This window comes from Cinclus cinclus, chromosome 6 (genome assembly GCF_963662255.1).
Source record: "Cinclus cinclus chromosome 6, bCinCin1.1, whole genome shotgun sequence".
NCBI lineage: Eukaryota > Metazoa > Chordata > Aves > Passeriformes > Cinclidae > Cinclus > Cinclus cinclus.
In genome coordinates, this window is record NC_085051.1 from 24022309 (window position 1) to 24040024 (window position 17716).

At 44.1% G+C, this 17716-nt stretch overlaps 1 protein-coding gene across 1 annotated transcript in view; it reads left to right on the forward strand.

Moving 5' to 3' along the window:
* The window catches only part of LRP4 (LDL receptor related protein 4), a 77467-nt gene that overhangs the window by 49126 nt on the left and 10625 nt on the right, over positions 1 to 17716 (forward strand). Inside the window, exons 4-23 of the mRNA XM_062495364.1 lie at positions 1277 to 1390; positions 1836 to 1952; positions 4362 to 4490; positions 4831 to 4950; positions 5082 to 5207; positions 7474 to 7599; positions 8042 to 8176; positions 8340 to 8465; positions 9527 to 9757; positions 10028 to 10184; positions 10542 to 10759; positions 11659 to 11835; positions 12378 to 12503; positions 13209 to 13417; positions 14027 to 14108; positions 14714 to 14819; positions 15600 to 15801; positions 16181 to 16370; positions 16621 to 16752; positions 17387 to 17527. Coding sequence (XP_062351348.1) covers positions 1277 to 1390; positions 1836 to 1952; positions 4362 to 4490; positions 4831 to 4950; positions 5082 to 5207; positions 7474 to 7599; positions 8042 to 8176; positions 8340 to 8465; positions 9527 to 9757; positions 10028 to 10184; positions 10542 to 10759; positions 11659 to 11835; positions 12378 to 12503; positions 13209 to 13417; positions 14027 to 14108; positions 14714 to 14819; positions 15600 to 15801; positions 16181 to 16370; positions 16621 to 16752; positions 17387 to 17527 — 2964 coding nt within the window. The remainder of the gene's footprint in view (positions 1 to 1276; positions 1391 to 1835; positions 1953 to 4361; positions 4491 to 4830; positions 4951 to 5081; positions 5208 to 7473; positions 7600 to 8041; positions 8177 to 8339; positions 8466 to 9526; positions 9758 to 10027; positions 10185 to 10541; positions 10760 to 11658; positions 11836 to 12377; positions 12504 to 13208; positions 13418 to 14026; positions 14109 to 14713; positions 14820 to 15599; positions 15802 to 16180; positions 16371 to 16620; positions 16753 to 17386; positions 17528 to 17716) is intronic.

A 17716-nucleotide genomic window follows, 5' to 3' on the forward strand; every position in this document is an offset into this window, starting at 1 on the left:
ATGCCCTCCCCTGTTAGTGGAAACACCTAACCCCTGCCAAATCCTACTGAATTGCATGTCTGGCTGACTTCCTGTGGCCTCAGGTTCCACTGTCTGACTTTTCTGCTGTGCTGGCCTGTCACCAGCATCCTATCCCTTCAAACAGGTCTCCTTGAGGAGAGGGATGTGCTATAGGGATACTGCCTACACAGAGTTGTGTGCATGTTGCTCCAGAGTGACTCTGATGGAGAAACCCATCTGAAAAAATGTGGAAATAAAGCTCTTGACTGTAAAGTATTCCATGTCCATTTTGTGTATGGAAATGAGTTCACTTTCTGAACATTACATCCCTGATCTTTGCCTGCCTTTTTGAAGAAAGAAAGGGGAAGCAAAGTTCAGGGGTTGGCACCCTGTGTGATGCTTTGGAACGCTGGAGTAAGCTCAACTTTCCAGTCTGTTCAAATATATTCATAAAGGAAAAGATATGTAGGTTTGGATTTCTTTGGTTTTCTGTTTTTCATAAAAGGTTTAAATGCCCTCATATCTAAGACAACATGGAGGAGGGTGTGATCAAAATATTTGGAGACTAATGAAAGAAGAAAGACAAGGTTCTGTGCATGAGAGATTCCTGAGGGGTTATGCAGACTAGAAGTAATCATAGGAGGGTTTCTGTTGGACTGAAGTCCTCAGGTGCTAAATTTGCAGTCCCTCTCCTTTACTTACTGGTCTGCAGACAAGCTTCCTTAGGAGACTGGCAAGGAGAGTGGAATGAGGCTGCAAATACTGAGGTGTTCAGAAGAGGAAGTTCAAATTTTCTGTCTCCCTCTTCAGTTAACATGTCGTTTGCTTTGAAGGCATCTTTGACATTGTTGTGAAAAGAAGGTGGAAGTACAATACTACTAGCAGTTATTTGTTAGATAATGTTAGGGACTGTTAACTAATTTAAAAAGAGGCATGGATTACATTTTTTCTGTGCAGGGTTATCTTGAGTCTGGCTTGGGACTGTGCTAGAATACATAAAGACATAGAGTGGGTGGCTTCATCTCTCCATTCCAGCTACTTCCTTCAACCTATATTCTCAAATTTAGAGCCTTCTGTCCTGTTGGTGTGTGAATGGAGTGGAAGAGAGACGCTCAAGAAATCTCCCAGTGGCTCTCCTGGTATTTGTTAGGAGATTCAGCTCTCCAGCATCACCATGTTCTTGGAGGATGATGTTGCTTGACTTGTAACATCACACATTTCTGCAAGCTAAATCTTTTTGCCTTACCTTCACCTTATCCCTGTTGTGTCCTTGCAGCTCCAAGGGAGTGTGAGGAAGATGAATTCTCATGTCAGAATGGATACTGCATTCGCAGCTTGTGGCACTGTGATGGTGACAATGACTGTGGGGACAACAGTGATGAACAGTGTGGTGAGTAATGTAAAGACTGCCCTCACAGTACTTTAGAGGGAGTTGTGCAGAGTTCAGCCTGTGCAATTCTAGGATTCGCTGAACATGGCTAAGGGTCCTAGCTGGCTTTTCTGGGCTGAACTTGTGGGATATTCCATTCCGAGGGCTGGCTGCTTAGGATCTTGGGCTATGTGGCTTACCTGCCAGGCAAAAAAAAAAATCACTTGAGACCTTTAATTTGTTGACATGGCATTGTGAAGTCCTCTTGGATTCCTGTTGAATTCAGCATTCTGTGTCACTTCAGTGAAAAATTATGGTTTTGCTCAGGCCCTGCCTGACATGGGTATGTATGCTTTAATGAACAGTCTTGTTTGTGGGTACCCTAGGAGCTTCAGGAAGATGGTGTGGTGTTTTCCTGGGTACTCTGAAAAAAGCCAAGGCTTTGTTTGCATTGCTGTCCCTGCAGATATGAGAAAGTGCTCAGAGAAGGAGTTCCGTTGCAGTGATGGCAGCTGCATAGCTGAGCACTGGTTCTGTGATGGGGACACAGACTGCAAGGATGGCTCAGATGAAGAGAATTGCCGTAAGTGCTTTCCTATGTAATCACAGGAAGTAGCCCTTTGGACCTGCTCTTGCCTTGGGTTTTGGCATGTTTTCTGCAGCAGAGATCAAAAACTACTTAATTCTGTCTGTACTGGCAGCTATGCTACCTTCTGTTGCCTAACCCAGAGGGGACAAAAAATGGTGTCTCTTGTGTTACCTCACAGGCATACTTCATCTGTGCCTTGGTACTTCTGTTCCTTCCCATAGCTGTGACCTTGAGTCAGAGCAGGAGGTTTATGGTTTACTGAATATAGCACTCTGTAAAACTGAAGGAGTTGAAAGGCAGCTGGAAGGCAAGAATACTATTCGCTTCATTTTCCTCTTGTCTGATTGTGGACTCATTTTTTGGAAGTGGAGGGGTACTCTGCTTATTGAAAGCACCCTCAGGTACTGCACACTGAAGACACCTCCTACCTGTCCAGTCTCTTTTCACACAAATGCTTTTTGCAGAATACTGCCCAACAAGTGACCGATGCTGAAGGAGGGGGGTGGTAGTGTTGGGGCATGAGAACCCACAACACTTGTTTCCTTCTTCACAGGCTTGTAGCAAGTGGGGACAGGAGTCTTCGTCCCTTTCTAACCCATACTGCCTCTCTCCTGAGTCTGTGAGCACTGTCCATGTCTCTGGAACTTGCAGTGGTCCCTTCCCCCTCCCTGCTCTCAAAGGCATTTTGCAGAATTTGTTCTAGATAGCAGGAAACTTCAAAAGGCTCTGGGAGGGGGATGAGGGCCGCCAACTCCTGAAGGGCAGGGGGAGTGGATGTGTAGGGGAGTTGTCTTTTATCTTTCCAGATAATGAGAGCTGGCAGAAAGCCAGGGGCTGCAAACGTTTGTAAACCAGGAAAGGAACTCTAAGAGAAAGCCAGCCTCTCTCCCTTTCCTTTAGCTCTCTGCTTTTATCACTCTCTTGTCTGTCACTTCACCAAGGCCATGAATAGACCCTGAGGAAAGGAAGAGCGAAGTTCCAGTGTTGCCTCCTGTGGGAGTGGATGGGCACCCAGAAGTGCCCCAGGTGTCCCTGTTTCTCTGAGCTGAAATGCTATTTCAGTCCTGGCTGGCAGTTGTCTCTATAAGACATTTTAGGTTACTTGCTAAGAAGTTCAGTTTGGCTACCTCCTGTTCTTTTATCTTCATTCATGTAGTTGTCATCTTTTCCTTATCTACAATCATGTTTGTCATTCATCTGGGACAAGGTGGTATTACAGCCTTTTTTTTATCTGGGATTTTTTCTTTTCTTTTTGTTTCTTTCGGGGATGTGTATGTCATCATGTCACACAACATGATGATTTAAGGCACTGACTTCATTTTCCCAAGGAAACTAAAACACTCAGGCTCCTGTGGTGAGGAACACATTATCACACATTTTTGTATCTAGCCACTATCACTTACTGAATTAAAGCTCTTAGTTCATGTCTTCAGGCTGTGCCCAGTTCTTCAGGTTAGAGAGGCAGGTGTAGTTGACTTCCTAGACTACTCTTTCTTTTCAGTCTTTGTTTTCCTTTTTGTATAACAGATTTATATTCAGAACTCCTCGGTTGGGAGACTTGTATATCTGAAACGTACAGTGCATTCTCCAGATGAATCTGACACCAGTACGAGGTGTCAGATTCTGTTGTGTGGGACTCAAAATATTTTTCTTGTCTTCCCACTTAGTGTACTGTTGAACAGAGAGCAGTAGGCAAATCCTTGACCATTAGTTTGTGTGGCTTTGCCCAGGGTCATCTCTCTGGCAGTGCTCCTTACTAAATAGGCATGGTTGTTTTGTCCAGAGCTTGAGAGGAAAGGGAGGGGGAAATCCTCAAAGCTGAGGTGCTGGCCTGAACACCCTGCTGCTTGCTTGCTTCCTTTGGTCTTCAAGTGCTTATTTTTGTTAAAATTTTGAAGGAATAATTCCCTAGTTTAACCTTGCATTCTGACACACCTAAGTCCTTTATAGGGAGCTGTCCCTAAGGTTTCTTTATTTTTCTGTGTTTCTATCTACTTTTTTTCAGATTTATTAAATGATTTAAACACTTTCTTGGCACTATGACATAGTGTTTCAAGAATAAGATGGAAGGTGACACTCTTGGATCATTTTTGAGGCTTGCCCATCAATTCTTCCTTCATATCTTACTTGCTTTTCTAGAATTTAATGGTTCTTGAGAAGTTCCATCTTTATAGCCTAATATCCTATGGAACTTTTTTTTAAAATTGTCTGCATAAGTGTCTTTATATATAAGCTTAACCTGGTTTTCAGTGAAGCAAAACCAGCATTCCTCTCTGTAATACAAATCATGCAGAGATAAGCAGCAGTGAATACTTGCCAATCCATTATGTGACTGAGAATGTTGCCTCTAAACTGGACTGTACCTTGTCACCTCACATGTTTTTTCTTTGATTCCTTTGTTAGCATCAGATGTTCCAGCTGCCACCTGCAGCTTGGAGGAATTCCAGTGTGCATATGGACGCTGCATCTTGGACATCTACCACTGTGATGGTGATGATGACTGTGGGGACTGGTCTGATGAATCTGACTGCTGTAAGTTAGCACAGGGTGATGTTCTTGTCCAAGAATGAGTTACATACCTAAATGCATTTTGTGTTGGCTGGAGAAAGGGTTACAGTGTAGATGGCAATCTAATTGTTCACACATAAGCTGGCTCCTTCATTATTAGAGGTTTTGTTTAACTCTGAAACGTGAGAATAGTGATGAGAACTGTGTAGTCAGTGCACTTCTTACAAGAATTACTACAGTTTCCAGAAGAAATCTACTCCGGACCAAGTTCCATAATAATGGAGGGTAAGGGTGGTACTGAGGAGCTTTGGGGATTGCTACACTGGTCTGAGTTTTCTCTTTTTGTGTTTCATCATCTTTGCAGCATCTCACCAGCCTTGCCGCTCTGGAGAGTTCATGTGCAACAGTGGCTTGTGCATTAATGCTGGCTGGAGGTGTGATGGTGACTTCGACTGTGATGACCAGTCAGATGAGAGGAACTGCAGTGAGTTGACTGCTGGGAACTGGTGGAAACATTCTGTTTCTGTGGATGCAAAACAGTGGGACAATTAGCTTTGGAATTGTATCTCTTCTGATTCTTCTTGCTCATCTAACATTCCTTTTTTGGACCCTCAGCTACGTCTATGTGCACAGCTGATCAGTTCCGCTGCAAGTCGGGACGCTGTGTCCGTCTGTCCTGGCGTTGTGACGGGGAAGATGACTGTTCTGACAACAGTGATGAGGAGAACTGTGAGAACACAGGTTTGACCTGCTACCTTGCTGCTTAACAGCTAATTAAGTTTCCATCCTGATGGTAGTAGGTAGTAAAGTGTCTTTTGTATTGTTTCAGGGAGTTCAGCCTAGAGTTTCTGTCCTTCCTAGAGAGTGGGATCTGTAGCTCTCTTATATGCTTGCCAGCTTGTGCAGGTCTGTGTGCTTAAACTAACTTAGGTGAAGGTGTCTTCTGGTCAAGTATCCTCCTGTCTCATCCCTACACTGTGAATTACCACAGAGCTCTGGGACAATTCCATTCAGACTTGGAAACATCAATAATGTGCCAAGTTACTATCTTTGTCACATGGGCTATACTAACTTACACCTTCTAGGTAGTTCTGGATAGCTCTCCTGTTGCATTGTGAAGTTGCTGAACAATTCTAGCAGGCAGTGCAATCAAAAAGGACATGTAATGGAAGAGAAGAATAAAGTATTTGTTTTAGAGGATTAAGGGTGTCTGCTTCCCCATTAGATACTTGCTCAGGAGTTACTCTTTCTAGTATTCATTTCATATACTGCTATTACTTTGTATGATTGTGGTTATGGGGAGGAGGAGGGTTTCAACACACTCGAGTGTTACGGTAGGATTCAAGGAATGTCTAGAATCTTCTCTTTTCCTTAAAGCCTTCAGGATGCCCATAGGCTTTGTTGAGGAGTAGAGCGTACTGGTCCATGAATTCATCTTAGTGAGTGGAGCCCAGCTATTTGTACTGATCCTTCTAGATCAGTGTATTCTGAACAGTGGTTTTAGGGGTGACAAAATGGATTTGTGAAACCATATGTCTTGTTTTGGGGCTGTTGGGGAGTGAAGAGTGGCTATTCTGTGAGGACAGCTGAGCTCAGAGGGTCTGGAGAGGCACAGTTCGTAGTCATTTGAGAGCAGCTGCTCTTGACTGGTCAGCTGTTGTGAGCATCAGTGTGGTGATCCTGGAAAAAGTAATTGTATTTAAAGACAAGCTGGTAACCCTGTTTCCTCATCCTGATAAAAAAGATATTTAGAGGTACTGAAAGAAGCCAAGTCTTCCAGAGGCACTGAAATTCACTATCTCCATGTCAAACCAAACACAAGGTATAGTTACTGTAATGCTAGTTGTGCAGTTCTACATTAGGTCTGTGGTGACAGTGAAATGTCTATGGTGAAAATTAAACTGGTTTTTCCAGGACATGTACTGGCTCATCTAAGCCATATAGTGTGGAATCCCAATGTCTGTAGCAAGAGTTAAAATCCTCTTGATCTTAGAACAGATTTATATTTTTATTGGCCATAGAGAAGATTCCTAAAATACTAGGCAGTCAACTCTTGTAAGGATCTTTATGTTAAATATGACAAATTAGGTCCAAGTTTCAGAATCCTTCATATACAGTATTCCTGTGCTCTGAAAAGTGAATGAATCTGCATGTGGTCTGGTTTTATGTTCCCACTTGGTGTGTCTGTAATTCTTAACTGTACTTGTTAATCTCAGAACTACCCTCTTCCACACTGTTTATAGGCAGTCTGCCAATCTGATTGCTCCTCTGCTGGTAACTGTATTGTCCTATTATCTTTGTAAGATTATCAGAGGATGGTGATTTAGGGACTGCTAATCAAGTGAGCTCCAGAGGTACAAGAAGTAAGAGGCAACAGGACAGTGCAGTTATCGCTGAAGAAACAATCAGATCAGCAATGTCCCTACAAACAGTATTGCTTTGCTTACAAGATTTCTGTACAGTCTCCTTGCCAACAGCAGAAGTTGAAGCGTATAGGTCATGTGAAGTCCTGTTGCCTGAGCTCAGATTTCAGGGATGCATGTGAATCTCATTTCAAGTCCCTCAAAGTACAGTTAGGGCTAGACAAGATGTTCCTTCCTAGGCAGGCTTAAGATCCATAGCGATGCTGGTGTGACAGATCAGATTATTAAAGGAACTGAGTCGTCCTTTGCACATGCTGAGTAGGGTTGTAGATTCTGGAACCAAAGGGAGGTAAGTGAGTACCATCCAGTCATTCCAAGAGAAGCTACTCAGATGAACTTCATAGTAAAGCATCAGTGGACTCAGAGTGGCAGAGAGTTTGCAGGCCTCCAAATCAGCATAACAATATGCAGAGCAATAAGGAGTGCTAGATGAGCTGAATTCAAGGGAAGAGGAAGTAATGGATTTGTGCTCATATGAAAAGTTTCTAAAAAATCTTAGAAAATGTTCCACATTCTTTTCTTCACCATGACTATTGTTCCACCAGTAAGCTTTGATGTGCTACTTCTCCTGTCTTCTCTTGCAGGCACCCCTCAGTGTGCCCCAGACCAGTTCCTGTGTGGGAATGGGCGTTGTATTGGCCAGAGGAAGCTGTGCAATGGAGCAAATGATTGTGGAGATGGCAGTGATGAGGGCCCATATCAAAACTGCCGTAAGTCCTCCCAAGTTCAGTCTTAGACATAAATGGAGGCCCATTAATGTGTGGGAGTCTTATCTGGTGTTACTGGAGGATGTGTGTAGGAAAGTTTGACCTGTGATAATGGGAGCAAGTTAAAGACTGAGGAAAAGACCTTGTTGGTTTTGCCAATTAAAGATTGCACATGAGGAATGGTGGGGAAAAGATAATTATCTCAGGTATCAGCATTTGTGTGCAGAGACACTGAGTCCTAAAAACATGTTAATCTGAGCTCTGTTCTGTTCAGTTGTGGCCTGCAGAGGAGAGCTCTGGCTGGAAAGAGGAAGCTTCCAGCACAGCTTGTGTCCTCCCCCTCTTGTTCAGCCTGCTTTGAAGGGTGACTGCTGTTTAACAGCTGAAGTCAAGAGCAGCTGTCCTGTGGTTTCAGCTCAGTCATCTTCATATGTTTCTTCTGCAGGTCCACGAACAGGGGAGGAGAATTGCAATGTCAACAATGGTGGCTGTGCTCAGAAGTGCCAGATGGTACGAGGCATGGTACAGTGCACTTGCCACACAGGTTACAGGCTCTTGGAAGATGGCCGATCATGCCAAGGTGGGTTTTTGGAGCAGTAGCCTCCTCTCTGCTGCTTTGGTATGTTTGAAGTGGTGGTTACAATAGGGTGAAAATCAGAGTATGAAAGCAGATGCAATCTCTGGGTGAGATTGTCGGATTTGTTGATGATCTATGTAATGATAACTTTTTCTGTAACATGCAGATGTGAATGAATGTGCTGAGGAAGGCTACTGCAGCCAAGGCTGTACCAACAGTGAAGGAGGCTTCCAGTGCTGGTGTGAGCAAGGCTACGAGCTGCGACCTGACAAACGTAGCTGCAAAGCTCTAGGTAAAAGGGAGTTCACCCTAACAAGACAACTGGTGTGTGTCTGTTGGTCCAGTTCTTGTAATTATGTTTGTAGTGCTTCACTGGCAGCGTTGTGCTGTTCACCAAATGAACATGTAAAGGAAAGGAAGTATCTGGATATGTGTTACATATGCCCACACTGCTGAAAAACGCTTGTGAAAATTTTGTGTGATTTTGACCATGGAGAGAGGTACTACACTGTTTCCTTTCCCTGCCAGGGAGACAGTGCTTGCCTTCTCTTCCTAGTCCTTTGTCATTCCTTGTGACTCTGAACCTGGGACAAAACGAGCTCTCTGTCTCTGTTCAGGAAGTGTCTTAGCCTTTGCAGTGAGTAAGGTTGTATCACACCTCCTTGTGGTTTGACCCTTGATGCTGGTCACCAATCCTGAATGCTGTGAATGGCTGCTGTATGGAGGTCTGCTGGGTTTTTTTAAAGATATCTATACTTTATTACTTCTTTATACTTTATTACTTCTTTAACTTTATTCCTCCTCTAATGTAGGAGCTGGGGAATGAGAAATTGCTCTTAATGAATTTAGATTTCATTAGGATTTCCCCTAGTGAAATCCATAAAGGATGTTGATATTTTGGGAAGGATTTTTTGCAGTGGAAGTACCTGCTGAGTTTATATCTGGCTGAAGCAGATTTCAACTGTGTCCTGTCTGTGGTAGGTGGTGTAGTAGAGCATGTGTGTTTGTGTGGCTAGGAAATGCACATAGGAAAAAGAAACTCTTGTCCAGCTGCCAGGTGGCTGTCTAGTGACATGGTTTCAGAGGCTGAGGTGAGGCAGGCTTAGGTAGGATCTGGAGTGATCACTTCTTGCTGAGTTAATGTTTGCCAGAAGGTTTTAAAACTGCTCATCTTTGAGTTAGGACAGTGCATAGAAGATGTAAAAACAGCTCTCTGAAGTGTTTTGCACTTGGGGATTGATTTCTGCTGCCAGTACTGCAAAACTCTGTTCTGGGACTTTGTGCAGAGGGAATGGTAGGTAGGAGCCAGTCAAATCTGTCATACTCCAATACTGTCTTCCTGCATATTCTTAGGGCCAGAGCCCGTGCTGCTATTTGCCAATCGAATTGATATCCGACAAGTGTTGCCTCATCGCTCTGAGTATACGCTGCTCCTGAACAACCTGGAAAATGCCATTGCCCTTGACTTCCATCACAGCAAGGAACTGGTGTTCTGGTCTGATGTCACGCTTGATCGCATCATGAGGGCCAATCTGAATGGTAGCAATGTGGAAGAGGTGGTTTCCACAGGGCTGGAGAGCCCAGGTGTGTCCTCACAAAAAAAGACAACAGTATAGGGTGGGTGGGTGAGTGCGTGGAGAAAAGTGGGGACCCAGCATTCAGAACAAAGTGCATCTCCCTGAGGAAGGGTATAGGTTGGATGGAATGGGTGTGAGGTGAGTGTCCCCGTGGAGTTAATCTTGGCTGGCAGGAGAAGAAACTGGGCCTCTTCTGAGGTGGACAGAAAAAAGGAGAAACTATTTTTCTGTGCAGATCCATGGTTTCATTCTGTGTTTAATTCTGTCCTGTATGTAGGTGGACTTGCTATTGATTGGATCCATGACAAATTATACTGGACTGACTCTGGGACATCTCGAATTGAAGTAGCAAACTTGGATGGCACCCACAGAAAAGTGCTTTTGTGGCAGAACCTGGAGAAGCCCCGAGCAATTGCTCTACATCCTATGGAGGGGTGAGTGAAAACATGGGAAACCAGGGGGAAACCCAGTGAGTCCTCCATGTACGTGCTTTTTGTTGAACATTGAAAACCCCATTCTTGGTTGCAAAGTTTACCTCGGGCCTCAAGTCTTCAGTTGGCACTGACAGTTTGATACATGACTGGCAATAGTGGACCCTTCAGAGCCTTAATCCTGCTCTGGGCACTTCAAATTTTGGCAGGCTGGGTGTTACTTTTCACTTCTCCCGTGTCTGTGACCCAGTCTTATGCTCAAGGTCACGGGACTGATACTGTTTTGCCCTGATCAGGAGTGATGTTGGGTGCAATATGTGAACCACAAGTTCTCTAGCTGTTTCTCCCTGCCTCCTCCAGTACTATCTACTGGACTGACTGGGGCAACACTCCCCGCATTGAGTATTCCAACATGGATGGCTCTAATCGGCGCATCATTGCGGATACGCACCTCTTCTGGCCCAATGGCCTGACCATTGACTATGCAGGACATCGAATGTACTGGGTGGATGCCAAACATCATGTCATTGAGAGGGCTGACCTTGATGGACGCAATAGGAAGGCTGTTATTAGCCAAGGTAAGTAACAGGCTATCTCCAGGGAGTGCTTTCTGCAATAAAGACCACAGAGTTAGCGTAGTGCTGATCTGAGTTTGAGATGCTGGGTCCTTCATCTGTTCTTGTCTCCTGTTCTTTCACTGTGGAATGAATTGTGTCACCACTGAGGGGGGTGGAGTTTGCTCCCCAGTCCTATGTGGCTGCATCAAAAGCAGGTTGAGGGAGGTGCTTCTGCTCTTGTGAGACTCCACCTGGAATGCTTCATCCATCCCTGGGCTTCCAACAGAAGAACATGGTACTGTTGGAGGAAGTCTAGAGGAGGGCCACAAAGTTGATAAGAAGATTAGTGCACTCCCCTAAAATAGGTGGAAAAAAAGTTGGGGCTGTTCAGCCTGGAGAGGAGAAGGTTGTGTGGAGACCTCATTGCAATGTTCCAGTATCTGAAGGGAACCTACCAGGAAGCAGGAGAGGGACTCTTTATTGGGAACTGTAGTGTTAGGACACGAAGTACTGGATACAAATCAAAAGAAGGGAAATTCAGGTTAAGTATTGGGAAGAAATTTTTTACTGTCAGGGTGGTGAAGCGGTGGAACAGGTTGCCCAGGGAGGTTGCAAATGCCCCAGTCCTGTCACTGTTCAAAGCCAGGTTGGATAAGGCCTTGAGCAGCCTGTTGTTGTGGGACATGTCTCTGCTTGTGGTGGGGGTATTGGGACAAGATGGTCTTTAAAGTTCATTCCAGCCCTGTAACGTTCTATCTATGATTATAGGACAGCAGAGAGGAATTGTCTGTTAAATTAGTGTAAAGTGTGTTTGAACAGGTTGAGTGTGGTGAAGCCTAAGGGGCAGTGGAAAGAGCTCTCCCTTGTCTCCCTGCTAGCCTGAGTCATAATTATATTCCTGTACTGGCTGTCTATTACAGGCCTCCCACACCCATTTGCTATCACCGTGTTTGAGGACAGTCTGTACTGGACAGACTGGCACACCAAGAGCATCAACAGTGCCAACAAATTCACCGGCAAGAACCAGGAGATCATCCGCAACAAACTCCACTTCCCTATGGACATTCACACGCTGCATCCTCAGCGTCAGCCAGCAGGTAAGTGCAGAGCGGGTAGAGACTCATTTGAGCCAGTAGAAGACCTGGAGCCACGCACTCCCAGTAAAGCCTGAACCCGGAGTGCGGATACACCCCCACCTGCGCCCAGGGCTGTGGCAGAACTTGCTCCACCGCCCTCGTGTTGAGGTCGCTCGCCGGGTACCTCGGAGTTGGGTGTTACCACAGCTCCCCCTGCTGACACCGGGGGTGGAGGCCTTTCAGTAGGAAATATTTGGGGTTTGCTTATGCAAGAGATGTTTTGTGACGGGGAAAATCACAAGTGGGCATCGTAATGACTGACACCTCCCTTACTCCTCTTCAATTGCCATTATCTGCTCTCGAAGTGGATTGTGTTAATTGTTCGTTTTAAAATTGAGCCCTAAAAATGGAGTTAGTAGTTTAGTTTATATGTTTCCTTGTTTTCAATTAACTTCTGGATTGGGAAGTTATATCCATGTGGTCTTGACACTTCAACTAGTATTTTTCCTCCTTTCTTTACTCTTTGCTTTATGTGTGGTTGCTTTTGTCTTCGGCTATTTGAGCAGGGAGAAACCGTTGTGGGGACAACAATGGAGGCTGCACTCACCTGTGCCTGCCGAGCAGCAAGGATTACACCTGCGCCTGCCCCACGGGCTTCCGCAAGACCAGCAGCCATGCCTGTGCCCAGAGTAAGTGAGGTGGGACCATGTGCTCAGATGTTCAGTGGGTGGCAGAGGGCTGGCAGTGGGAGTAAGCATCACCAGCACTTGCTTCCAAGGAAATGCAGCTGGATAGACTGAATTAGAAGTATTAAGGGTCCTGCCAGAGACCCTTTTTGATGCATTCCCCTGTTGTGTATCTCACTGCCTTCACTAGGCTTCATGGGTGGGGATGTAGACAAATTCCACCTTTAGTTCTTCTTTCAGGGCTGTTGTTGGTGCCATGCTACCTGGCACAGCTGATTGTCTCCATGAAATTCCCATAATGGCTGTGTCAGTGATGAACAAAAAATTCAGTCCTCATCGTTGCCACATTTCTCTTAGTTTGCAGCTATGTGAAAGAATTAAACCAACTATCTCCCAGATTCTCAAGAGCTATTTTTAAATAGCTATTTGATTTGGAGGGATGTCTATGCCATCCTTTGAAGAATATGATTGCCCTTGTTCCCTCAGATTAAACCCCAGGAGAGAGCTCACAACCACTCTGACCCCCCCTTGCCCATCCTCTCCCAGTGATATTTTGCTTCCAGTAAGAAAAAAAAAAAAAGACCCAAGACCTGCCAGTGAGAGATGATGTAGATGGTTAAGGTTGTGGAAATAGCAGGGAATTGTCTGTCTATCATTGTATTGTTGAACTTAGAGAAATTAAAAGAAGACCTTTCGACCTTTGATCAGGTCTTGACAAGTTCCTGCTTTTTGCCCGAAGGATGGACATCCGTCGGATCAGCTTTGACACAGATGACCTGTCAGATGATGTCATCCCCCTTGCTGATGTTCGCAGTGCTGTGGCTCTAGATTGGGACTCAAAGGATGACTATGTCTACTGGACAGATGTTAGCACTGACTCAATCAGCCGAGCAAAATGGGATGGATCGAACCAGGAGGTACAGTGTTCACTTGTGTGGAGGTCATCTGGCCAGGACACTCCTTGAGCATCAGATTTGAAGCCACTGGGATACACTGACTTTTTAAGGTGCTGCAGTTCACGGTGGATATTTTGTTCATTAGTTTGCCTAGTTCTGGCAAACTAATGAGATCACTGGGTACTTCATAAACAGTTCGGTGTATGGAGACCCTTGAATGGAGACACGAAGCATGGTGATTTGTGGGCTGTGGTCCATTCCTTTGTTGTAGCCCTAGAATCTGAAAGCAATAAGTATTAAATCCTCTGTTATGTTCTGCATTTGGAATGAAAGTCATGCTCTTTGGGAATGCTTTTTGCACACACTCCTAGGCTGATGGTACTGTAAATGAGGCAGAGTTCAAAGTTTGGATTTGCAGTTTGAACTGGCACAAAAAAATAGATGTTTCTCCAAATAAAAGCCTTATTTGGACTTCTAAGTCCTTCATGCTCTCTCTTGTGTGGCACTGCTCTGCTCAGGCTTTTGCCATTTGAAAGTTAACATTCTTTGTGAATGGGTAGTGCATTGGACAAGTGCTTTCTCCCGAAGGTCTGATTTCACTAAGGATTCTTTCTTTTTGTTTTAATGTAGGTTGTGGTGGACACCAGCCTGGAAAGTCCAGCTGGACTTGCAATTGACTGGGTCACCAACAAACTATACTGGACTGATGCAGGTACTGGGATCCTCTGCTTTACATAGACTTCTGTCTTCCTTACTAGTCATGAAAACTGAAAATCCACTGGGACTGTTTCATTCCAAATTTGTCTTATTTCTGTGTAGCAAAAAGAGGGAGTTTCATGTTATGTGCTTCTAAATGAGCATGATTTGATGCACAACCCTTAGTTTGATTCTCTTTGCAGTATCACCAGTACTAAATCTGTAAAAATATTCGTCACTGTTGTCTTGCTGTAGAGCTTGTGTTTGTATATCTTCCAGCAGTGTATCTTGGGGTGTAGCAGGTAATACTTGGAGCATGTTCCCTGCTAGAGAGTCATAGTTGAGAGAGATGTAAGGAAGATTATTCTTTTCTAGCTGTTCTCTCATGGCATGGGGGCTTAGGTAAGAGGTGGATTATATACAGGGCTTCACATCAGTGACAGACACAGAGGTAACTTGAGAGGATGGAAAGTGACACTTCAAGCCTGATTTCTTACCTATCTTCCAACTAAGAACACAAATAGATATAGGGGAAGAATGCACTGTTGTATGGAGGTTTTTTGGCCTTAGCTCTTGCAATTCCTATTTGATCTCTGTTATTTTCTCTCTCAATTTTTGTAGGAACAGATCGGGTAGAGGTATCCAATACAGATGGGACCATGAGAACTGTTCTAATCTGGGAGAACCTAGACAGACCTAGAGATATTGTGGTGGACCCTGTTGGAGGGTAAGAGATTCTTTCTTCTGGGATGATATAACAATTCTTGCATGTCTAAAGACCTTGTGGTCTTTTGGTTTTGTACAATTTTCTTTCTCATTGGTGCTATTGACTGAAACTAGAGACATGATTTTAGATGCTAATGGAACAAGATAAGCAGAGGTAATTGCCTGTTGTGCTGTGGAGCTTGCAGGGGCTGGCTGGTGTTTTCATTTGTTTATCCTGGGGATATAATAACTAAAGATGTGGTACAGAAATATTGAGAATGGAATCATCTAGATATTTTCTATTTCTCTATTTCACATGTATGTTGAATTTGTATTCAAGCTCCCTGCATATCAACTAGAGTTTCAGTCAGAAGAATGATCTCAGACCTTGTGGAGGTAGGAGTAATGTGGATAAGAAAAAGCTTGCCAACCATTGCTTTAGAGGAGTTGAATATCTTGAATGAAGGAGTGCTGTTCTTTCCTTGAGTGGATTACTGGAAGACAAATGCAGCAAGAGTATAAAGGCCTAGTGGTGTATGTTGGTAAATAATCAGTTAATTTTTAGACCTTGACCTATTTTCTTGAACTTTTTCCTACACATTGTAATTAGGCCAGCCCATGGGCAGTAGACGGTACATAAATTTGAGCATGATCTTAGGTACATGACAAGAACCCAAGGCTGAACAAGAATACAGTAATACTTTAATGCTTCTTCCTGCTAGGGCCTGAAGGCACCAGACTCCCTTGCTTCTCTGGCAGTGAAAAAGTGTGGTCATTCACTTCTGTATGGGCTTCTTCTTAGGTTCATGTACTGGACTGACTGGGGAGCAAACCCTAAAATTGAACGTGCTGGGATGGATGCCTCAAACCGCTTGGTGATAATTTCCTCCAACCTGACATGGCCCAATGGCTTGGCCATTGACTACGAGTCACAGCGCTTGTACTGGGCAGATGCAGGCATGAAGACCATCGAGTATGCCAGTCTGGATGGAAGCCATAGGAAGGTAAAGAGGCTGTCTTGGAGGGGCAGGTCTGGGAGCCTGAACACAACATGATGATGGCTCCTGCCTCTTTTTTTTCAATGGAAAGGGAAATTTGCAAATCAAAGTACACAGCGGCTTTCACTGGGAGAAAAGAACTCCCTTCAATTTGAAACTGCATGTGAGGGAAGTTTGAGGGCTAAGGTTGCCTTGTCATTCTCCTTTTGCTGTGATTGTATGTTGTGATATTGAAAGGGAGCAAGGGAAGCCTCTTCTTAGTGACTTCATAGTCACTAGCATATATATATATATATAAGTAAATACATATATAAAATAAATTTAAAATTATTTATATATATGTAATATAATACTTTTCTTGGGGCGATGGGGGTAATCTGAGCAGGTGCTGATCGGGAACAATCTGCCCCACCCCTTTGGACTTACTCTTTATGGCGAGAGAATCTACTGGACAGACTGGCAGGCCAAGAGCATCCAGAGTGCAGATAGGAGGACTGGGCAGTCTCGGGAAACACTGCAGGATAATCTGGAGAATCTTATGGATATTCATGTTTTCCACCGTCACAGGCCACCAGGTACAGAGCTCACACCCAAGCCCCACTGAGCTGAGAGCTTGCTCAGGTTCTGCTGTGTGGCATGTTTTTTCTGCAAGGAGCTGACCTGTCAGCCCTCATTGTCTTAAATATCTGTGTGGAGTATGAAAGAATGAGAATTAACTCTTGACTTGGTATTTGAAGGTATTCTAGAATGCATTTCTCTAGCTGCTGCATCCCCTTTTTGTGCCAGCGCTACTGGCTCATGGATTTCTCATCCTCTTTTCCATAGTACATACAGCATGTGAAGTTAACAATGGAGGCTGCAGTCACCTGTGCCTTTTGGCACCTCTTCCAAAAGGTTACAGCTGTACTTGCCCTACAGGGATCAACCTGCTATCTGATGGCAAGACCTGTTCCCCTGGTGAGTTTGCCTCTGCCTTGTTAGAGAACAAATTTCACTTTTATGTGCTTACCTGTTTTATGCCTTGAAAAACCCATTTGGTGCCTATACCTTCAAATTTGAGTGGGAATTACTGTGAAGAAACTTACTAATAAATGGATTCATGAAGGAGACATTTTTCTTGAAATTATGTTGGACAAGTAAACCATTTTTTTCACATTTTTTTCCCACACTTTTGCCCTAGTATTGAGGTGAATTCTTAAACTACAAGGTGATATATTCTTTAATAGGTCTGTATACACTCCTCCTGTGGACCCTCTTTTGAGGACAGTGGAAGGCACTTGGCTTCAGCTCATGGTGCATCCACTTTTCCTCCCTAGCAGGAATAACATGACTTCTAACTTCTATTTCCCACATATTAGCAGAAGTAACTCTTCTTTCTACAAGTGTTATGCTTTTCAACTTGGATGTAAAGAAGCGTTAAGTGATGCTCAATAAAGTGATGCTTTTGTAGTCTGTCCATAAGCCGAGATCTGTCTGAGACACTTTTCCCTTTTCCACTGAAGTGGATGTAACCTCTAGAATATTTGATAAATGAAGCCTTCAGTTGTGTGAGTTGTTCCTCACTAATATCTGTCCCTTGTCTACTCTGCAGGAATGACCAGCTTTCTGATCTTTGCTAGAAGGACGGACATCCGGATGGTCTCTCTGGATATCCCCTACTTTGCAGATGTTGTTGTCTCAGTCAATGTCACCATGAAGAACACCATTGCAGTTGGAGTGGATCCTCAGGAAGGTCTGAACTTCTTACTGTATCTGACTGTGTTTGAAAGGCAACAAGTAACTTTTATCTAAATGTCTGAGTAAAGACCCAGGCACAGATCTTGTTGTAGGCTGTGTATTTGGGTATGTGCTGCAAATAATTTGTTTCCAGTGAGGAAAGGAATATCCCTACAGGAAAGCAGAGAACCCAAACTATATGGAA